General features: G+C 31.0%; 1 protein-coding gene across 4 annotated transcripts in view; it reads left to right on the top strand.

The window, feature by feature from the left end:
- Positions 1 to 22731, top strand: part of LOC111687130 — a 49080-nt gene that overhangs the window by 24782 nt on the left and 1567 nt on the right. Inside the window, exons 2-8 of one of the 4 annotated variants that reach the window (XM_046954377.1) lie at positions 4927 to 5279; positions 6434 to 7128; positions 19476 to 19709; positions 21082 to 21255; positions 21610 to 21861; positions 21955 to 22224; positions 22342 to 22656. In XM_046954377.1, the coding sequence (XP_046810333.1) occupies positions 5003 to 5279; positions 6434 to 7128; positions 19476 to 19709; positions 21082 to 21255; positions 21610 to 21861; positions 21955 to 22224; positions 22342 to 22656 (2217 nt within the window). In that variant the 5' untranslated portion in view covers positions 4927 to 5002. Of the gene's footprint in view, positions 1 to 4926; positions 5280 to 6433; positions 7129 to 19475; positions 19710 to 21081; positions 21256 to 21609; positions 21862 to 21954; positions 22267 to 22341; positions 22657 to 22731 lie in introns of all 4 variants that reach the window. The other 3 variants (XM_046954376.1, XM_046954378.1, XM_046954379.1) reach the window with 3 other exon arrangements.

Below are 22731 nucleotides of genomic sequence, written 5' to 3'. Positions count from 1 at the left end.
AATAATAATATTGTTAGTTTTAAACTAGACTATAGACTAGACCATAGACTAGACTATAGACTAGACTATAAACTAGACTATAGACTAGACTACAGAATAGACTATAGACTAGACTATAGACTAGACTATAGACTAGACTATAGACTAGACTATAGACTAGACTATAGACTAGACTATAGACTAGACTATAGACTAGACTATAGACTAGACTATAGACTAGACTATAGACTAGACTATAGACTAGACTAGAAACTACACTATAGAATAAAACATATTCCAAAAAGAAGGGTATATAATATTCCCCATGACTTGACTTTCTTCCTTCCCTTTTCTAAAGATTTTCAAACAGTGAATGATGTAGTATTTCCAAGAATACACACTTAAAACACTTAACCACTGTGGTAAGGGTCATGGCAAGATGATGAAGTTGATGGGAGATGGTTGGTTGTGATGGCGGGATATAGACTATAAAAATCTAAAAATAATTATCATCTGTGTAAAACGTGATGATTATGGGGTGGTGTTAGAGAAGGAAAATAAAGAGGGTGGCTGCTTTAAAATGTCTACACACTTACACCCCCCTAACACTACTTAGTCACTACAGGATAATAATAGTAGTTTTTTTTTACTACGCTTAAGCAGGGTTAGGGATAAAGCCATGAAATTGAAAACTTGTAAATTTTTTTGGTAACAAACAAATTTCACAATTTATTGAATAAAATAAAGACTAAAAACTCTAAATCTATTCAATTCTAAAGAATACTATTCCATTGTCTTTAATCACTTTGACTGTAACATTAAACTTTTTATTTTAAGCTATTGTACTTAAATTATCGTACTTGTGTCATCATCCCTTTTAGCTGAGAAAAAAACAAAAAAAAATAATTTGCCTTTTAGAATTAATCGCTTTCTTGTCTATTTCTACTTGTTTTTAAGCGTTTTTATTTTTTTGTCCTTTATATAGACAAACTCATTTAATGTACAAAGTCAATGACTATAAAACGTTTAAATAAAATCACTTTAAAGGGGAAATAAACTATATTACAAGATGAAAGCAATAAATTAAAGCTGTTTAATGGAAGGAAAGTGAGCTAAAGATTTTGCAAATGTTTCAATGAAATCATCAATCTTAAAGACTGCAAAGGATACCAAACATACTCTGCACCATTGATTTGCCAAAATAGTTTCGAAAATGCCGAAATAAATACACATAATTCATTTTGTGGCTTAAATCAATTAACTTATATAGGCAGGAAATTAATTGGAACATTGATAATGTTAGAGGTTAAGTAAAAAATAGAGGGAATTCAGTGGGGGCCAATGGGAAAATGTGAATAATTATTCAAAGATTTTTAATATTAAATAGAAGGAAATAGTCTAAACTAAACTATAGAATACACTAAAGATCGGACTATAACATAGTATATAGGATGAATTATAGAATAGTCTTTATTCTGGACTATACTACTCTGTATTCAGAGTAGTATATAGTCTAAGCTATATAATAGTCTGGAGTAGTCTATAGGTTGGTCTATAGAATAGAGTATAGTCCATAGTTTGGACTATAGAATAGTCTATAGTCTGGTCTATAGAATAGTCTATAGTCTGGCCTATAGAATAGTCTATAGTCTGGCCTATAGAAAAGTCTATAGTCTGGCCTAGAGAAAAGTGTATATTCTGGACTATAGAAAATTCTATAGTCTGGACTGTATAAAAGTCTATAGTCTGGACTAGAAAAAAACTCTATAGTCTGTACTAGAAAAAACTCTATAGTCTGGACTATAGAAAAGTCTATAGTCTCGACTATATAAAAGTCTATAGTCTGGATTATAGAAAAGTCTATAGTCTGGACTATAGATAAGTCTATAGTCTGGAATATAGATAAGTTTATAGTCTGGACTATAGATAAGTCTATAGAGTATAGTCCATAGTCTATACAATAGAATAGTCTATAGTCTGGCCTATAGAAAAGTCTATAGTCTGGACTATAGAAAAGTCTATAATCTGGACCATCTAAAGTCTATAGTCTGGAATATAAAAGTCTATAGTCTGTACTATAGAAAAGTCTATAGTCTGGACAATAGAAAAGTCTATAGCTGGACTATAGAAAAGTCTATAGTCTGGACTATAGAAAAGTCTATAGTCTGGACTATAGAAAAGTCTATAGTCTGGACTATAGAAAAGTCTATAGTCTGGACTATAGAAAAGTCTATAGTCTGGACTATAGAAAAGTCTATAGTCTGGACTATAGAAAAGTCTATAGTCTGGACTATAGAAAAGTCTATAGTCTGGACTATAGAAAAGTCTATAGTCTGGACTATAGAAAAGTCTATAGTCTGGACTATAGAAAAGTCTATAGTGTGGACTATAGAAAAGTCTATAGTCTGGACTATAAAAAAGTCTATAGTCTGGACTATAGAAAAGTCTATAGCCTGGACTATTGAACTGTCCATAGTCTGGACTATAGAACTGTATATAGTCTGGACTATAGAACTGTATATAGTCTGGACTATAGAACTGTATATAGTCTGGACTATAGAACTGTCTATAGTCTGTACTATAGAACTGTCTATAGTCTGGACTATAGAACTGTCTATAGTCTGGACTATAGAACTGTCTATAGTCTGGACTATAGAACTGTCTATAGTCTGGACTATAGAACTGTCTATAGTCTGGACTATAGAACTGTCTATAGTCTGGACTATAAAACTGTCTATAGTCTGAACTATAGAACTTTTTATAGTCTGGGCTATAGACTATAATTTATACTGTAGAATAGTCTATAGTCTGATCTACAACATAGTCTAAAGTCTAGACTATAGTCTGGATTACAGAATAGTCTGGACTATAGAATAGTCTATAATTTGAACTATAGATTAGTTTATAGTTTGGACTAAGGAAGAGTCTATATACTGAACTATGAAATAGTTTTTAGCCTAGAGTGTAGTTAATGGATAATCTGGACTAGAGAATACTCTATACTTTTTAGCTGTAGCGTCTCTAAAACTGCATTAAATCAATCTTTATTTAAAACTATCTATTATAATAACTTTTTAACATTTTAACATTTAAACACCTAAACTCCTACGTTTAACTTGCACTTTATTCTTATAATATATATAACTAATGTATTTAATTTAACACATAAAAGATTTCTCGACCTTTAACCTTTTACAAAGAAAATTTCTTTGCTTTATACTCCCACTACAACTATTGCCAACAACACATCTTGGAGAGAGAGAAAAAAAAAAAACAAAAACAAAAGAAACATTAAAACAAATTTTCTTTTTGTAGTATATAATATTGCAATTTTATTAACTTTTGAACTTTACACATTTTTACCCCACTATCAGGCACTCTTGCAAAATGCTGTATAATTTTTCTCTTAAACTATATTTTGTATGTATATTTAGTTGATACTCTTAGTTTATAGTTAAATACTATTGCAACAAGAAATTTTGTACAATTTTAGCCAGATTTTAGTTATGAGTTCTTTTTTCGGTTGCAATACATTTGTACTATTTTGGCTGCTTTTACTATAATTATTTTGACATTTAATGTTTTTTGTTGTGATGAGAATTAGGGTTCTATAGTTGAAACGAAAAGTCGGCTTTTCGACTTTTTGCATTTTATGAAAAGTCGACTTTTTCGACTTTTTGCATTTTATGAAAAGTCGTCTTTTCGACTTTTTGCATTTTATGAAAAGTCGTCTTTTCGACTTTCGACATTTAGTTAAAAGTCTATTTTTAGACTTTTCGACTTTTTTCATTTAATTAAAAGTCGATTTTTCGATTTTTAATATTTTATAAATAGTCGACTTTTCGACTTTTTTCGACCTTTTTCGACTTTTTTCGACCTTTTCCGACTTTTCGACTTTTTCCGACTTTTTCCGACTTTTTTCGACTATTTTCGACTTTTTCCAACTATTTTCGACTTTTTCCGATTTTTTTCGACTTTTTGACTTTTTCCGACTTTTCGACTTTTTCCGACTTTTCGACTTTTTTCGGCTCTTTCCGACTTTTCGACTTTCCGACTTTCCGACTTTTATTTACAAAGTCGACTTTTCGACTTTTTTCATAGACGATAGTCGAGTTATCTACTTTTTTGGAACAAAATAGTCGACTTCGACTTTTTTCGACCAAAAGTGGATTGTTCGATTATTCGAGAGTCGATTTATAGAACCCTAATGAGAACGTGCACCAACCTTATGTGTTGCCAGACTACAAGCTTTGCTCTATATTGGTGTAAAATTAAAAATCCTCAAAAATAACTTCATCTGGCATTATATTTCAAAATACCACTGACTTATACAATCTTTCTCTGTATTTCTGTTTTGACTCTTAATCTCTTTTCCACTCTCTTCTCCATAGTTGTAGTAAAATCTATTTAAAATTATAGAAACCTACAAATTTATTGATATTTTTTTTTTTGCTTTTTACAATTTTTTGTTTCTTCAATGAAATTGTAATATGACCTTTTGCGTGAGCTTAATTTTTTTGTGGGTTTTTTAACATTTAAATGTTAGGTTTGATTAAAAAAAAAAAAAAAGAAATACTTTTTTCTATGAAAAAAAATCTCCAAAAATAAAGGCGAAAAAAGCAGCCATAGACATGGGTGTGTTTCAAGCTAACATTTCATTGTTTAAAAAAAATTTAAATACTTTCCATCATGAAAGGCAGACAAGAATACTTGTAACAGCCAGACTTAATACATACTTAAGATGATGGTAATTAACCATGGACATGTCCCTAGTAAATGTTAGTTTACTATGTGGGTTGAAATGATCAATTTCTGCCCAATAGGTTACCAAACATTAATTGATAATAATAAAAAATCTCTTTATTTTAAACTAAAACTTAATTTATTTAAAATCTTAACCTTTAAACAATCAATCATTTTCATCTATCTATATCTATCTCATTACAGGATCATATACAAAATATTAATCTCTTTTCAACATCCTTAAATACAACACAATTTCATTGTGGTTGTTATTGCGATCATGCATCGTTCATTGAAACCACACGCACAAGCTAAAAAGATAACAAAAGTCGCACCACCCGCATTACCAGGCGATCCAGTACCACAGCAGCAAACGTCACAGTCAGCATATCAGCAACAGATACCATTATATCGTTTGGGTGGTAGTATATCGGGTGCAGCTGGTAAAGTACAGCTGGAGGATGGTATTATAATGAGTAGTATGGTATCGTCACCTTCGCTCGAGGAGGGCGGCTTTAATTTGCCACGTGAACCTACAGTAGCATTAAGAATTAAAGGTAAGTGGAAGTACTTTCAGCTAGAACTGAAATAGAAGTGAAATAGAGCTGAAATAGAACTGAAGTAGAACTGAAATAATACTGAAATAAAACTGAACTAGAAGTGAACTAGAAGTAAACTAGAAGTGAACTAGAACTGAACTAGAAGTGAACTAGAAGTGAACTAGAACTGAACTAGAACTGAACTAGAACTGAACTAGAACTGAACTAGAACTGAACTAGAACTGAACTAGAACTGAACTAGAACTGAACTAGAACTGAACTAGAACTGAACTAGAACTGAACTAGAACTGAACTAGAACTGAACTAGAACTGAACTAGAACTGAACTAGAACTGAACTAGAACTGAACTAGAACTGAACTAGAACTGAACTAGAACTGAACTAAAACTGAAATAAAACTGAACTAGGACTTAACTAGAACTGAACAGAACTAAGCAGAACTGAACTGAACTGAACTGAACTGAACAGAACTGAACTAGAACTGAACTAGAACTGAATTAGAACTGAATTAGAACTGAATTAGAACTGAACTAGAACTGAACTAGAACTGAACTAGAACTGAACTAGAACTAAACTAGAACTGAACTAGAACTGAACTAGAAATGAACTAGAACTGAACTAGAACTGAACTAGAACTGAACTAGAACTGAACTAGAACTGAACTAGAACTGAACTAGAACTGAACTAGAACTGAACTAGAACTGAACTAGAACTGAACTAGAACTGAACTAGAACTGAACTAGAACTGAACTAGAACTGAACTAGAACTGAACTAGAACTGAACTAGAACTGAACTAGAACTGAACTAGAACTGAACTAGAACTGAACTAGAACTGAACTAGAACTGAACTAGAACTGAACTAGAATAGAACTAGAACTGAACTAGTACTGAACTAAAATTGAGCTAGAACTTAACTAGAACTGAATCAGAACAGAATTAGAACTGAACAAAAACTTTACCAGAGCTGAACTAAACTAGAAGTGAACCAGAATTAAACTAGTTCATTACGCATGATTATAGTTTACTCACTACTCTAAATAGTTTATTCTCTAGTCCAGACTTAAGTCTATTCTCTAGCCCGGATTAAACTATAACTGTCGTATATTCTAGAGTTTAATATATATTTATTTTCTTTTTTTACAAATTTTCAGATGAAATAAACGAATATTCTTCAGCCATGTCAACCTCAGGCTCATCACAAACCTCGGCCACGGCTACGGCCGCCTCTAAGAACGCACAAGTCTCGGCAGCAGCTGCCGCAGGAAATCCTTTGCTGGGCTCTTGTCCACCCTCGTTAGTGCCATGTCCCCCGCCAGTTTTTTGTGCCACTTTACGTGAACCTCTCACACATAAAGCGGCTGTCTATTACCACCAGCAGCTGGCTCTGCAAGAGGATCAAGGCATCGATCTAACACAATCACCGGGTCGTGATTCACCCGGTTCCTCCTCTGGTTCAGCTGGTTCTGGATCACGTCATTCAACCGCTAGTTTAGATTCAGGTCGTGCTTCATCATATCTAACCGGTGTCTCCGGAGCCGGTTCCATACGCAGTAGTGGCGGTGGTGGTGCCCTCTCTTCGCCTCGCTGCAGTTCGTTAAGTTCATGTTCGATTGGTTCAATGGATCGTCAGCGTAATGAAGAATTAATTATTGATTGGCTAATGGAAATGAAATATGAAGAATATGCTCAATTGTTTATAACAGCTGGCTATGATTTACCCACAATTGCTCGTATGACACCGGAAGATTTAACAGCAATTGGTATTAAGAATCCACATCATAGGGAAAGAATTAAGCAGCGTATTGATAAGTTGCAAGTTTTGGATAATCTACCACATTTTGTACCGGTAAGTGGATAAAGTTTTCTTTATTTATTGAAAGGAAAATTGGGTAACATTTATTAAATGATATGGCAACTTTTTGTGCAATATGATGAATAAAACAGTGTTGCCCAATGTGAATTTTAAAAATGTTTCAAAATTTTAACATTTTGCGAAATTTTTACCTGGAATCGCATATTTTTTATACGTTTTTGTAATGACAATATTGCTAATTTAATTAAACGTCTTGGAATGTGGTTTTTTAAAAATATGCATATTCATACATACAATTTAATTGACATTTAATTAACTGGAAATTATTTACAATCATTGGTTTTCATTTTTTTTTTACAAAACAACTTATTTAAGTTGTTTGTTTTTATACCCTACACCACTATAGTGGGGAGGGTATTATACGTTTGTACTGATGTTTGTATCGATCCGATCGATTCAGAGTCATTTTTTGAGTCGATTAAGACATGCCCGTCCGTCCGTCCGTCTGTCCGGCTGGCTGGTTATCCATGTAAACCTTGTGCGCAAGGTACAGGCCGCAATTTTTAAGATAATTTGATGAAATTTGGACCAAGCATGTTTTTTGGCACAGAGACGAAGCCTATTGAAAATGGTTGAAATCGGTCCATTATTTCACCTAGCCCCCATACAATCGTACCTCCCGATTTGAACTTTTTATGCCATAATTACGTCAAATATTCTATTATCTCTTTAAAAATTGGTACAAATAAGTTTTATATAAGTATAAATGACACTGCAGATTTTCGTAAGAATCGGCCCTTATTTGACCCTAGCCCCCATACAAACCCTCCTTCAAAAAATGTCTTAAACGTCTAAAATTGACTTGTAACCATTTGTATCGCAATGAAACTCAACAAAACTAACTGTTATTTAAAAATATATCCTTTTCCCAAATTTACCGAGGATTGGCCCATATTTGACCTATATAAAGACTTATTTAGAAATTTTTGCTTAATATTTATTTTGGAATTATTGTAATATTCAACATAAAACTTTCTTTATAAAAGTAAAAATTTTAAAAATATACTCATGGTGTAGGGTATTATATAGTCGACCATGCCCGACTATACTTTCCTATTTGTTTATTATTATTATTTTTTTTTTTTCAACTATAATTTTGCATAAATATAATTTATGGCGAGTAGCATCTAGATAAAAAAGAAACAAAATTACAAATGAAATATGGCAAAAATTATACAAATGAACTAAGAATTTTATCACGTTTTTTTAACAAAACAAATGTTTTGTAAAACAGACAGAGAGAAAAAGATCATACAATACAATATCTTATCAGTGAACATAGAGAAAACAAACGTAGTCATTAAATAAATGCAATTATTGTTTAAAAAACAATTCATTTTATTAATGTTTATTAAGAAAGAAAGAAAAAAAAAACTTAGCAAACAACAAAAAAATAATAAAATATTATATATAAGGCCAGATAATACCAATACATCTGTTTTCTAACATACAAAAGTGTGTGTGTTTAATTGTATATACATAATACGAGTACTTGAAGCTTATAACTAGTTAATGACTTCACCTTTGTTTCAGATTATTATCGCCTGAAAACGACAGAAAATAAAACAAAACTAAGCAACAACTATCTTATGTACACATATTTAGTATTTATTCATTCATCGTTTAGTACTTATTTAGTATAAATAGGTTATTAAGCATAAGGCCATAAAGTCCCAAAGTATCTTAAAAGATCATGAGACTTTCACTAATACATTCGGTTACAGTTATTTACCTGAAGTTATTGAGATGGAAGTAATATATTATGTTAACTTTATGTCTAAATTATCTATAATCGAGACTATAGACTAATCCATAGTCGAGTGTATATTCTAATACATAGTCGAGACTATAGACTAATATTTAGTCGAGAATAATACGCAGTCGAAACTATAGACTAATCTTTAGTCGATTTATAGTCGAAACTATAGACTTTATAAACTAATCTGTAGTTGGGACTATAGAGTAATCTATAGTCGAGTCTATAGACTAATCTATTGTCGAGTCTTAGTCTAATCTATTGTCGAGACTTTAGACTCATTATAGTACAGACTATAGACTTATCTATAGCCCAGACTATAGACTTATGTATAGTCCAGACTATAGGCTTATCTATAGTCGAGACTATAGACTAATCCATAGTCGAGTGTATAGACTAATACATAGTCGAGACTGTAGACTAATATTTAGTCGAGAATAATACGTAGTCGAAACTATAGACTAATCTTTAACCGATTTATAGTCGAAACTAAAGACTTTATAAACTAATCTGTAGTCGGGACTATAGAGTAATCTATAGTCGAGTCTATAGACTAATCTATTGTCGAATCTAAGACTAATCTATTGTCGAGACTTTAGACTTATTATAGTACAGACTATAGACTTATCTATAGTCCAGACTATAGACTTATGTATAGGCCAGACTATAGGCTTATCTATAGTCCAGACTATAGACTTATCTAAAGTCCAGACTATAGTCTTATCTATAGTCCAGACTATAGTCTTATCTATAGTCCATACTATAGACTTATCTATAGTCCAGACTATAGACTTATCTATAGTCGAGACTATAGATTTATCTACTATATAGTCGAGTTGTACTATAATCTATAGTCCAGACTTAAGTTCTAGTTCAGTTATAGTTTAGTTCTAGTTCTAGTTCAGTTCTAGTTCAGTTATAGTTCAGTTCTAGTTCAGTTCTAGTTCAGTTCTAGTTCAGTTCTAGTTCAGTTCTAGTTCAGTTCTAGTTCAGTTCTAGTTCAGTTCTAGTTCAGTTCTAGTTCAGTTCTAGTTCAGTTCTAGTACAGTTCTAGTTCAGTTCTAGTTCTAGTTCAGTTTTAGTTCAGTTCTAGTTCAGTTCTAGTTCAGTTCTCGTTCAGTTTTAATTCAATTTTAGCTCAGTTCTAGTTCAGTTCTTCTTCATTTCTAGTTCACTTCTAAGTCTATAGTCTCGATTATAGATAAGTCTATGGTCGAGACTATAGATAAGTCTATAGTCTCGACTTTAGATAAATCTATAGTGTCGACTATAGATAAGTTTTTATTCTCGACTATAGAGTAGTGTACAGTCTTAACTAAAGATAAGTTCATATTCGCGACTATGGATTAGAATAGTCTATAGTCTCGGCTATATATTGCTCTATATTCTCGTATACTTATTACTCTATAATCTGATCTACTATAGTTTCCCCTAACGACTGCTTTCGACTATAGTTTAGTATAAAGTCTCTTTTCTTAAATTTCCCTTTAAGTCTTCATTCGCTAAGTTTTATAAATATATATAAATTATATATTGTAAATGTTAACACATAATACGTCTTTTTTTATCTAAAATGTCAACAAAAAAAGTAAAGAATGAAAATAGAGCCATAAAAACAATTAGATATTGTTGAATACTTATTAGCTGTTGAAGTCAGTCAAACATTTAGTCGGCCAGATAGTCAGTATTATATTTTTTTTCTTTTGTTGTTGTCATATTATATTGTATACAATATTATAAACAATGAATATGAGGTTTATGACTGAATAGAATACATATAAATAATAAATATAAGAAAATATGCAAAAAAAAACACATTATATAGAATATATACGAGACAAGTGTAAACATGGCATAATTTTTGCAAAACACGTTCATTTAAAGATGTCTTAAAAAAAAAGAATAAAATTGTAAAAACAAAAACAGAAATATCTATATGCGGCATGATATTATTCATCTTGCTTTATTTTTTTCCAGCTTTTTTTATATCTTTCTACTTTTATTTCAGTTTTTTTTTTTTGTTATTAAAGTGTTAAATAAAACAGAATATTTGTTGTGACCAGACAACAACAACTAACTTTTATACAATAGTTGTTGTTGTTTTTAAAAATGTGAATCAGTTTGTTTTTCTTTCTACCCATTTAAGAATTTTATTTATTTTGTATATACAGGAAATAACTTGGCTAGATTTACTGGTTTTTTTTTACGAAATACATAGTAATAATAATTGCGTAGATTTTGCAACAAATTGTAGAATATAAATAATAGAAATAGAATAACAGAAAAGCCTACAGACTAGACTATAGACTGGACTGTTTATAATCCAGTGTATAGACTACACTATAGTCCAGACAATGGTCTAGACTATAGGCAAGACTTTTAACTAGACTGGAGTTAAGACTAGATGCTAGACACTACTCAAAACTAAAGACTAAACTAGAGATCTAGTCTTGATTTATATCAGTCAAAGTTTAGTTCCAGTTCAGTTCTAGTTCAGTTCTTGTTTAGTTCTAGTTCAGTTCTAGTTCAGTTCTAGTTCAGTTCTAGTTCAGTTCTAGTTCAGTTCTAGTTCAGTTCTAGTTCAGTTCTATTTCAGTTCTAGTTCAGTTCTAGTTCAGTTCAAGTTCAGTTCTAGTTCAGTTCTAGTTCAGTTCTAGTTCAGTTCTAGTTCAGTTCTAGTTCAGTTCTAGTTCAGTTTTAGTTTAGTTCTAGTTCAGATCAAGTTCAGTTCTATTTTAGTTCTAGTTCAGTTCTTGTTCAGTTTTAGTCCAGTTTTAGTCCAGTTCTAGTTCATAACCACAAATTTCATCTTAGCTAAAATCTTCCTTTTATTTTCCTGTTGTTAAATATTTAGTTAATTTAAAATATTTCACACTTAAGCAAAAACATTAACATTAAACTCAAGATTTTTAATATTAGTTAAAATGATTAACACTTTGGCCTGTTCCATATTAAATTGTGGAACTATTTATTTAAGTATTTAACGGTAAAATTAAAACGAGACATTAGGGCAGTTAGAGTACAATTAGCGTTTAATGAAAATTGTTGTTGTTTTTAGCAATTTTAAATAAAAGAATTTCAAAAATTGTTTTAATAGATATAAAAATATTAAATTATATATTAACAATTAACAAGATTTCAAGGTTTTTTTTTTGAATAAACTATAATATTGAACTTTTGCCTTAAATAATTGCTAGTATTTATTTTTAACATTTAGTAGTTAATTAACAATTATTGTTTAATAATTTGTTTTCCTTTAGGGGGTTCACTGTTATAAGACCTTTATTGTAATTAAAACAAGTTTCAGTTTTATGATATATTTTTCATAAATTTTGTTTTATTTATATATTGTGTATGTATTTGTATATATTTATTTTGGTAATAATGTCATTATATGCCTTTTTTAATCTTTTGCTCATAAATCTTATTATTTTTCCATATTTAATCAATTTTTTTTTGAAGTTTTTGTTATTTTCAATTTTAATTTAAGTTTCAAAACACGAAATGAAAGTTGTTTTTTTTTTTTTGTTTTTTTATGTAATTTTTTATCAGTTTTGTTTTAATTTATGTTGATCTTAATTTTCATACCCAAACGAAAAATAAACCTTTCATTTAGATTTCTTTTATTCCTTTATTTTGAAAAAATAATCCATCTACTGCATGAGTAATGAGGAATGTGTAAAAAAAACTCCCTTCATGAGTTCAGTAATCAAACTCTTAACAAGCTTTACAGTAACCATTTTCCCTTATAACCCAACCATCGCTATCCACAAATAACCAGTTAGTGAACTAGTTCTTTGATAGTTTACTTCTCTATCAGATTAAATATTAAATAATCAAGATTCTCTTTTAAAATCTTGACAAAACTGTGTAAAACGCATACTTCCCTTAAATTGTTGTTATTTTTATACCCTTCAACTTCGTGAGAAGGGTATATAATTTCTATAATATAATTTTCCGACCCTATAAAGTATATATATTCTGGATCCTTATAGATAGCGGAGTCGATTAAGCCATGTCCGTCTGTCTGTCTGTTGAAATCAGTTTTTGGAGGTCCCTAGATATCGGCGAGATCCGAATCTTCAATAATTCAGCTAGACATGAATTAGAGACAACCTCTGAAAATTTCATCAAAAAAGCCACATTTTTTTCATGCTTTGTCAAAAAAGCAACAACAACACTGTGAATCGGATAAAGATGTACATGTGCGTGTAGGTTGTAGAGTGACGATTGACTTCCTCGTAGGACAAGTCCATGTTAAAATGGTCGGTTACCTGGGTAGTCAGGTGGCTAGGGGCCACCACAAGTGGTAGGTTAAGTGGTCAGTTCAGGACTGTCCCGTCGAACTGCTGGGGAGATGTATTTGGTTTTATTTAGCTGTGTACTTTTTTTGTATGTTTGAATGCTGTTCTATTCTCACGAAGGTTAAGGGTATAACAAGAACAAGGAGATAAAGCAGTAATATATTGGTAATACAGCTCATATTTGTTTGAGTATGGTAATACAGTTTAACGGTGGTATTACAGTACAGCGGTTAATATTTCTTTCTGCTACAGTTTATATTTGTTTGTGTGTCTGTTATGTGTGGCAGAGATACAAAATAAATAAAAACTGTTTTTTAAAACATACTTGGTGAAGGGTATATAAGATTCCGTACAGCCGAATATAGCACTCTTACTTGTTTTCTTTTTATTTCTTTTTAATTTTTTTTTTCAATTATAATTTTGTCAATAGCCGTATTTTGTATTTTCTGTATAAAATATTTACAATTGTTGTTTTATTTTCTATTTACCTTTTTTAAATTTGTAGTTGTTGTTGTTTTTTTCTTAACTCTTGATTTTAAATACAATTTCATACACCACTTGGTGGTTACGTTTATTTACCCATCCTCGTCGTCGTTATGTGTGCAAAGAAAAATCTTCTGTACATTGAACTTAACTTAAAAAAAGACGAATTTACTTAAAATTCCTCAGGCATTTATAAAGATTTTTTTCCTCGTTTTCAAATAGATTTTAAATTTAAGATTTCTTTTTTTTTTGTTGTGTATTTTGCTGGAGAAATTTTTTATATTTAGTGGTTGCTTTGTTTTTAACTAAATAAATTTCACTAAAACGTATTGATGAGGTTTAGTTTAGATAATTGATTATGGATTTTTTAAAATTGTTTATTTTAAACTCAAGTTTATTTTCAATTTAACAACAACAGAAAAAAACTGCGCATTATTTTAATAAGATTTATTTTCAAATGATTTTCAATAGATAAAGTTTCCTTTTCGGACAAAATTTACAGACTAATTCTGTTCTAGTTAAGTTCTAGTTCTAGTTCAGTTCTAGTTCAGTTCTAGTTCAGTTCTAGTTCAGTTCTAGTTCAGTTCTAGTTCAGTTCTAGTTCAGTTCTAGTTCAGTTCTAGTTCAGTTCTAGTTCAGTTCTAGTTCAGTTCTAGTTCAGTTCTAGTTCAGTTCTAGTTCAGTTCTAGTTCAGTTCTAATTCAGCTCTAGTACAGTTTTAGTTTAGATCAAGTTCAGTTCTAGTTCAGTTCTAGTTTAGTTCTAGTTCAGTTCTAATTCAGTTCTAGTACAGTTTTAGTTCAGTTCTAGTTCAGTTCTAGTTTAGTTTTAGTTCAGTTCTAATTCAGTTCTAATTCAGTTCTAGTTCAGTTCTAGTTCAGTTCTAGTTCAGTTCTAGTTCAGTTCTAGTTCAGTTCTAGTTCAGTTCTAGTTCAGTTCTAGTTCAGTTCTAGTTCAGTTCTAGTTCAGTTCTAGTTCAGTTCTAGTTCAGTTCTAGTTCTAGTTCAGTTCTAGTTCAGTTCTAGTTCAGTTCTAGTTCAGTTCAGTTCTAGTTCAGTTCTAGTTCAGTTCTAGTTCAGTTCTAGTTCTAGTTCAGTTCTAGTTCAGTTCTAGTTCAGTTCTAGTTCAGTTCTAGTTCAGTTCTAGTTCAGTTCTAGTTCAGTTCTAGTTCAGTTCTAGTTCAGTTCTAGTTCAGTTCTAGTTCAGTTCTAGTTCAGTTCTAGTTCAGTTCTAGTTCAGTTCTAGTTCAGTTCTAGTTCAGTTCTAGTTCAGTTCTAGTTCAGTTCTAGTTCAGTTCTAGTTCAGTTCTAGTTCAGTTCTAGTTCAGTTCTAGTTCAGTTCTAGTACAGTTTTAGTTTAGATCTAGTTCAGTTCTAGTACAATTTTAGTTTAGATCAAGTTCAGTTCTAGTTCTAGTTCTAGTTTAGTTCTAGTTCAGTTCCAGTTCAGTTCTAGTACAGTTTTAGTCTAGATCAAGTTCAGTTCTAGTTCAGTTTTAGTTTAGTTCTAGTTCAGTTTTAGTTCAGTTCTAGTTCAGTTCTAGTTCAGTTCTAGTTCAGTTCTAATTAAGTTCTAGTTCAGTTCTGGTTCAGTTCTAGTTCAGTTCTAGTTCAGTTCTAGTTCAGTTCTAGTTCAGTTCTAGTTCAGTTATAGTTCAGTTCTAGTTCAGTTCTAGTTCAGTTCTAGTTCAGTTCTAGTTCAGTTCTAGTTCAGTTCTAGTTCAGTTCTAGTTCAGTTCTAGTTCAGTTCTAGTTCAGTTCTAGTTCAGTTTTAGTTCAGTTCTAGTTCAGTTCTAGTTCAGTTCTAGTTCAGTTTTAGTTCAGTTCTAGTTCAGTTCTAGTTCTGTTCTAGTTCAGTTCTAGTTAAGTTTTATTTCAAATCTAGTTTAGTTATAGCTCAGTTCTGGTTTAGTTCCTGTTCAGTTCTAGTTCCAGTTCAGTACTATCATTCTATTCTACATCAGTTCTAATTTAATTCTAGTATTCTTAATTGTTACCCATTTTATAATATAATATTTTGTTTTAAGATTTTTGGTGTGCATTCATATGTCTTGTCTTTTTTTTTTTGCTGATAATAACAATTTTTTGAATGTCGTTTGTTAACTCCTTAAAAAAAACACAATCTAAAGTTTCTTAAATTAAACATTTTTGTTGTATATTAAGTTTGCACTCAGGTAGCATATGGCATGATATTTTGTTTTATTTTTTTAAGACTTCAACGTCTAAAATACAAAATCATACATAAATTTTTAAAAATTAGCTGCCATTTGAAGAAAAAATACTGTATTTAACTTTGTGTTTTCATACAAGAGTGTAGTATTAAATTCATTTAAAGTACATAGAAATACTTTAAAAAATCTAAACCGGTTTCAAGCCACGGCGCAGGCAGGTTAGAAAAATCCAAATTAAAACCCCAGAAAAAACCATCAGTCGTCGTCAGTTAGTTTTTTTTTTTTTTTTGTCAAGGTCGAAATTTTATTATTTATTTGTTCTGTTGAGTTACGAGTAAATAATCTAAAACTTACAGTCATTTGTGTATTTTTTCTTCTATTTTTCTAACTAATAAAATACAAAAATGTATGTTTTTTTGTCTTAAAGAAATTCATAATTAATTTGCACAAGTAGTTGGTTTTTTGTTTATTTTGTTATGTTTTTGCTTTGCATCTCATTTTCTGGTTTTACAAACAAAAATAAACAATAGGTATTTAAATAAATTAAAACAATGACCGCTTGGTTTTTTCTGTTTTGTTTTGTTTGGTTTTAGTTTTTTTTTATCTTTTTAAATAATTAATGACTGCATATTTAAGATTTTTAACTAATAAAGCAAAATATTGTAGCTAAACATTTGTTAATTATACCTGTTAGAGTTAATTTTTGTTTAAAAATTCAGTTTTAATTGATATTTTTTCAAATTTGACTTGAGGTTAATGTATTATTCAATTCTGTAAAGACCAGTTCACACTTGTAAATATTTCTTTGCTTAAGAAAGACATTTTGCAATAATTATCATTCCTCTGTGAATTACATAAACATGTCAAACAAAAACACACATATACGCAATACAATTTACTGATTACCGCTATTTTGTTTACAAATGGCAAATTAGTAGCAAAGCCTATTGGCATCTCTGTGTTAAGTATTCCAGCGTTTGAAAATTTGCTATTTTTATCTTTTTTCATTTGAAGCTTTAGTAAAAGGAACATAAACTAGACCATATAAGGCTAGACTATAGACTAGACTATAGGCTAGACTATAGACTAGACTTCAGACTAGACTATAGCCTAGACTATAGACTAGACTATAGACTAGACTATAGACTAGACTATAGACTAGACTATAGACTAGACTATAGACTAGACTAAAGACTAGACTATAGAGTAGACTATAGACTAGACTAAAGACTAGACTATAGACTAAACCATAGACTAGACTATAGACTAGACTATAGACTAAACTATAGACTATAGACTTGACTATAGACTAGACTATAGACTAGGCTATAGACTAGACTATAGACTAGACTATAGACTAGACTATAGACTAGACTATAGACTAGACTATAGACTAGACTATAGACTAGACTATAGACTAGACTATAGACTAGACTATAGACTAGACTATAGACTAGACTATAGACTAGACTATAGACTAGACTATAGACTAGACTATAGACTAGACTATAGACTAGACTATAGACTAGACTATAGACTAGACTATAGACTAGACTATAGACTAGACTATAGACTAGACTATAGACTAGACTATAGACTAGACTATAGACTAGACTATAGACTAGACTATAGACTAGACTATACACTAAACATTGTAGACTAGACCATAGACTAGACTATAGACTAGACTATAGATTAGACTATAGACTAGACTATAGACTAGACTATAGACTAGACTATAGACTAGACTATAGACTATAGACTAGACTATAGACTAGACTATAGACAAGACTATAGACTAGACTATAGACTAGACTATAGACTAGACTATAGACTAGACTATAGACTAGACTATAGACTAGACTATAGACTAGACTATAGACTAGACTATAGACTAGACTATAGACTAGACTATAGACTAGACTATAGACTAGACTATAGACTAGACTATAGACTAGAGACTAGACTATAGACTAGACTATAGACTAGACTATAGACTAGACTATAGACTAGACTATAGACTAGACTATAGACTAGACTATAGACTAGATTAATAGACTAGACTATAGACTAGACTATAACTCAGACTATAGACTAGACTATAGACTAGACTATAGACTAGACTATAGACTAGACTATAGACTAGACTATAGACTAGACTATAGACTAGACTATAGACTAGACTATAGACTAGACTATAGACTAGACTATAGACTAGACTATAGACTAGACTATAGACTAGACTATAGACTAGACTATAGACTAGACTATAGACTAGACTATAGACTAGACTATAGACTAGATTATAGACTAGACTATAGACTAGACTATAGACTAGACTATAGACTAGACTATAGACTAGACTATAGACTAGACTATAGACTAGACTATAGACTAGACTATAGACTAGACTATAGACTAGACTATAGACTAGACTATAGACTAGACTATAGACTAGACTATAGACTAGACTATAGACTAGGCTATAGACTAGACTATAGACTAGACTTTAGACTAGGCTATAGACTAGACTATAGACTAGACTATGAACCAGACTATAGACTAGACTATAGACTTGATGATAAACTAAACTATAGACTAGACTATATACTAAACATGTCCAATATTACTTAAATAAAAACGTCTCAAATTCTATTGGCATCACTGCGTTAAGTATTACAGCGTTGGAAAATTTGAACCATTTACTTTATTTTGACTTAAGAAAAACAATTAATGTACTGTTTTAAAATTTATTGGCCAAATTAATGCAAAAAAATAACATATTTTATATTAATACTATTATTTAATTAAAAAACAAGAATTACATTTTGTTTAATAAACAAAAATTTAAAAGACATCATTAATAAATTGTGATTGAAGTTGTCCCTGAACTAGTTCAATTGAAATCTCAAAAATATAAACAATAAAACATCGATTGAAATGTAATCATAATAAAATTATTAAATTGATTCAATAGCTTTTGCAATTGAATGAAATAAGCAAGTCCAACAATCTCAACCAAACTAAAAAAAAAGATACTTGGAGACAAATCATAAATTTGAAATAAAAAATAATATGTATACAATTTGTTGTTACTTTCTTACTATCAGAAATATACAAATGTTTTTAAATCTGATAATTTTATTTAACAAAAATAAAAGATATTTAACAACAAATATCTATCTAATCATAAAAAATGGTGGTGAGACAAAATGTCAAAAATAATTTTTATATTTTGGTTAATATAATGAAAAAGAGTGTAATAAATAGCGACTGCTATAAACCACAGACAATTTACTGACATTATTGGAACAATTATGAAGTAAATCATTTTAAAGTTGTTTTTAATTTTAGTCATAATTATTATTAAAGGGTTCTGCAAAATTTTGTTTAAAATAGTATAAACAATTATTTGGCATCACTCAAGCATAAAAAACGCTTTTTACTGTTTTGTTTTTATATGGCTGGTTAACAGTGATGCCATTTGGAAACCAAACTAAAATGTTAGCGTTTTTATTTAATTTCTTCAAAGTTAGCGTTTTTATTTAATTTCTACAATAAATTTTTATTTATTAAATTTTGTATTTCTTTTTTTTCTAAATTCCAGGGTTCCATTGAGGAATGGCTACAACTATTACGCTTGGAGGAATACATACAACCTTTATTGGATCAAAATTATAAAACAGTACGCGATGTTACCCAAGTAACTTGGGAAGATCTCGAAGATATTGGTATTGTTAAGTTGGGACATCAAAAGAAAATTCTGCTTGCCATAAAACGTGTCAAAGACATTATTAGTGGCAAATGGAATCCCGGTGGTTCAAATCCCTACAATCAACAGGTAATTATTCAATGAATGCACATTTGACATTTACGTTGACTTTATAGTCTAGTGACTAGGCTACAGTCAAGGAACTAAAACGGAACAAGAACTGAATTAGAACCGAACTAGAACTGAACTAGAACTGAACTAGAACTGGACTAGAACTGAAGTAGAACTAAACTAGAACTAAACTAGAACTGAACTAGAACTGAACTAGAACTGAACTAGAACTGAACTAGAACTGAACTAGAACTGAACAAGAACTGAACAAGAACTGAACTAGAACTGAACTAGAACTGAACTAGAACTAAACTAGAACTGAACTAGAACTGAACTAGAACTGAACTAGAACTGAACTAGAACTGAACTAGAACTGAACTAGAGAACTGAACTAGAACTGAACTAGAACTGAACTAGAACTGAACTAGAACTGAACTAGAACTGAAACTAGAACTGAACTAGAACTGAACTAGAACTGAACTAGAACTGAACTAGAACTGAACTAGAACTGAACTAGAACTGAACTAGAACTGAACTAGAACTGAACTAGAACTGAACTAGAACTGAACTAGAACTGAACTAGAACTGAACTAGAACTGAACTAGAACTGAACTAGAACTGAACTAAAACTGAACTAGAACTGAACTAGAACTGAACTAGAACTGAACTAGAACTGAACTAGAACTGAACTAGAACTGAACTAGAACTGAACTAGAACTGAACTAGAACTGAACTAGAACTGAACTAGAACTGAACTAGAACTGAACAGAACTGAACTAGAACTGAACTAGAACTGAACTAGAACTGAACTAGAACTGAACTAGAACTGAACTAGAACTGAACTAGAACTGAACTAGAACTGAACTAGAACTGAACTAGAACTGAACTAGAACTGAACTAGAACTGAACTAGAACTGAACTAGAACTGAACTAGAACTGAACTAGAACTGAACTAGAACTGAACTAGAACTGAACTAGAACTGAACTAGAACTGAACAAGAACTGAACTAGAACTGCACTAGAACTGAACTAGAACTGTACTAGAACTGAACTAAAACTGTACAAGAACTTAACTAGAACTGAACCAAAACTGATCAAGAACTGAACTAGAACTAAACTAGAATTGAACTAGAACTTAACTAGAGTTCAACATGAAGTTAACGGAACAGCCTATTGTCTTGACTACATCCTAGTCTATTGATTAGACCACCGTCTAATCTATTGATTATCGAAATAATTAAAAACATTTTAAACACAATCCTAACACTATTTTTCTTAATTTGAAGACAATAAATATATTTTTTGTTTATTTCTACTTTTTATTATTATTTTTATTTTATTTTTGTATCTTAATTTTTTGATTTTATTTACTTTATTTCTCTTAATTTAGATTTATACCAAACCCTGGCAACAGTTGCCTCCCACCCCTACTTATTTACCCACTACACGTGTATCATGGGATGATTCAAAAATTTATGCCAATACATCACCCACTACCAATGCTTACTACTGCACTGGTAGTAATCATGAATGTTGTAATGGCAATGATGTTGTTTTAATTAAGGTAATGAGTGAAATAATCAATGCTTATAGAAATAGAATAGAATAGACAAGATCATTTAGAAAGAAACATTTTAGAATGCATACAATTTCAATATTTATTAAAACAAATCTGAATTGAGTAAAAATTTGTAAAAAGAATTCTTTAGTTTTCATGATTGAAATCTTATATTTGAATAACAGTTTTGAAGTTATACAAATCCCGGCTTAAATTTTTAAGTTATTAAATATATTTTCAATTTTTTTTAAGTTTTAAACAAATTTTTTATATTTTTTGTTTAAACATTAAAATAAACAAACTTTTCAGTAAAAAATTCTCTATTCCGCATGATATTAACGCTTTTTATTCCCTTAACAGGTACGTCAACCTCGAGGCAAAAGTTTGGAATCACTGGAAGATATCCACGACAACAGCACACGAAGCCATTTGACTTTTAGTCATTATACCACAACAGACTATGGTCATTTCGCCCATCCCTCACAATTGCAACAGCATCAACAGGCCTTGCAGCAACAGCAGCATCTACAACAGGCCGCCCTAATGGCCGGTGGTGCTGGTAATTTGCCCCCCGGTGCTGCACAACGTATGTTAAGCAATCCAGCCACTATGGTAAGTTAATAATATTTATAAACATTATTTAGAAATATAATTAGAAATAAATGATTTAATTATATAAAATAAATCTATTTAACATGCTATCAGAACTGGCGTCGTTCTTACGATGATGGTGATATAACACCCACAAATGATGCTGCCGCCCGTGAACTCATGTATGAGGAAGGCGGTGGCACTTTGCCACGACAACAGCGTGGCATTTTGCAAAGGGCTGTTTTAAACACCATGCCACCTTTGGAGCATCATCATTATATGAATGCTGCCGCCGCTGCAGAATATGTCTGTCATGCTGGTGGTTTAGGTCCTCCTACTACAGCTAATGTGCCACCTGGTGCTAATGCTGGCGTATCCTCAAATGTAGGTGCTGGCAATGTTTTAGATAGTTCCAGTTTAACTAATGTTAGTTAGCTTAGATTTATTATCTTTCTTTTAAATTTATCTTCATGTTGTTTAATAATTTTCATATTTTTATAGCCCTATTTAACTGGCAGCCCAATGACAGCGAAAAAAATTGCTCCCGAACCACCGCGACGCCATTGCAGTATACGTAATTCACGTACTTTAAGTCAGGATGGTTCGCAAATGAATCCTTCATCGGTTACTGCTCATGGTATGGGTTCCAATATGTATTATGGTGCTGGTGCGGGTATGGGTCCAGGTGTGGGTCCATCAATGCATCCCCATGCTGCTTATTTGCAACAACAGGCTTCCCAACCCATCTATGCCAACTATGCCACCATACAGCAAACCACCGCCGAAATTCACTGTGAGAAATTTCATGACAATAAGGTAAGGAATTGAATTTAATGACAGGCCTCTAGTCCAAATTATATACTAGACTACAGATCAGAAATGAACTAGAAC

The sequence above is a fragment of the Lucilia cuprina genome, chromosome 6 (genome assembly GCF_022045245.1).
Source record: "Lucilia cuprina isolate Lc7/37 chromosome 6, ASM2204524v1, whole genome shotgun sequence".
Taxonomy (NCBI): Eukaryota; Metazoa; Arthropoda; class Insecta; order Diptera; family Calliphoridae; genus Lucilia; species Lucilia cuprina.
Note: the sequence above shows the minus strand (reverse complement) of the source record. Positions and strands in the feature narration are given on the sequence as shown.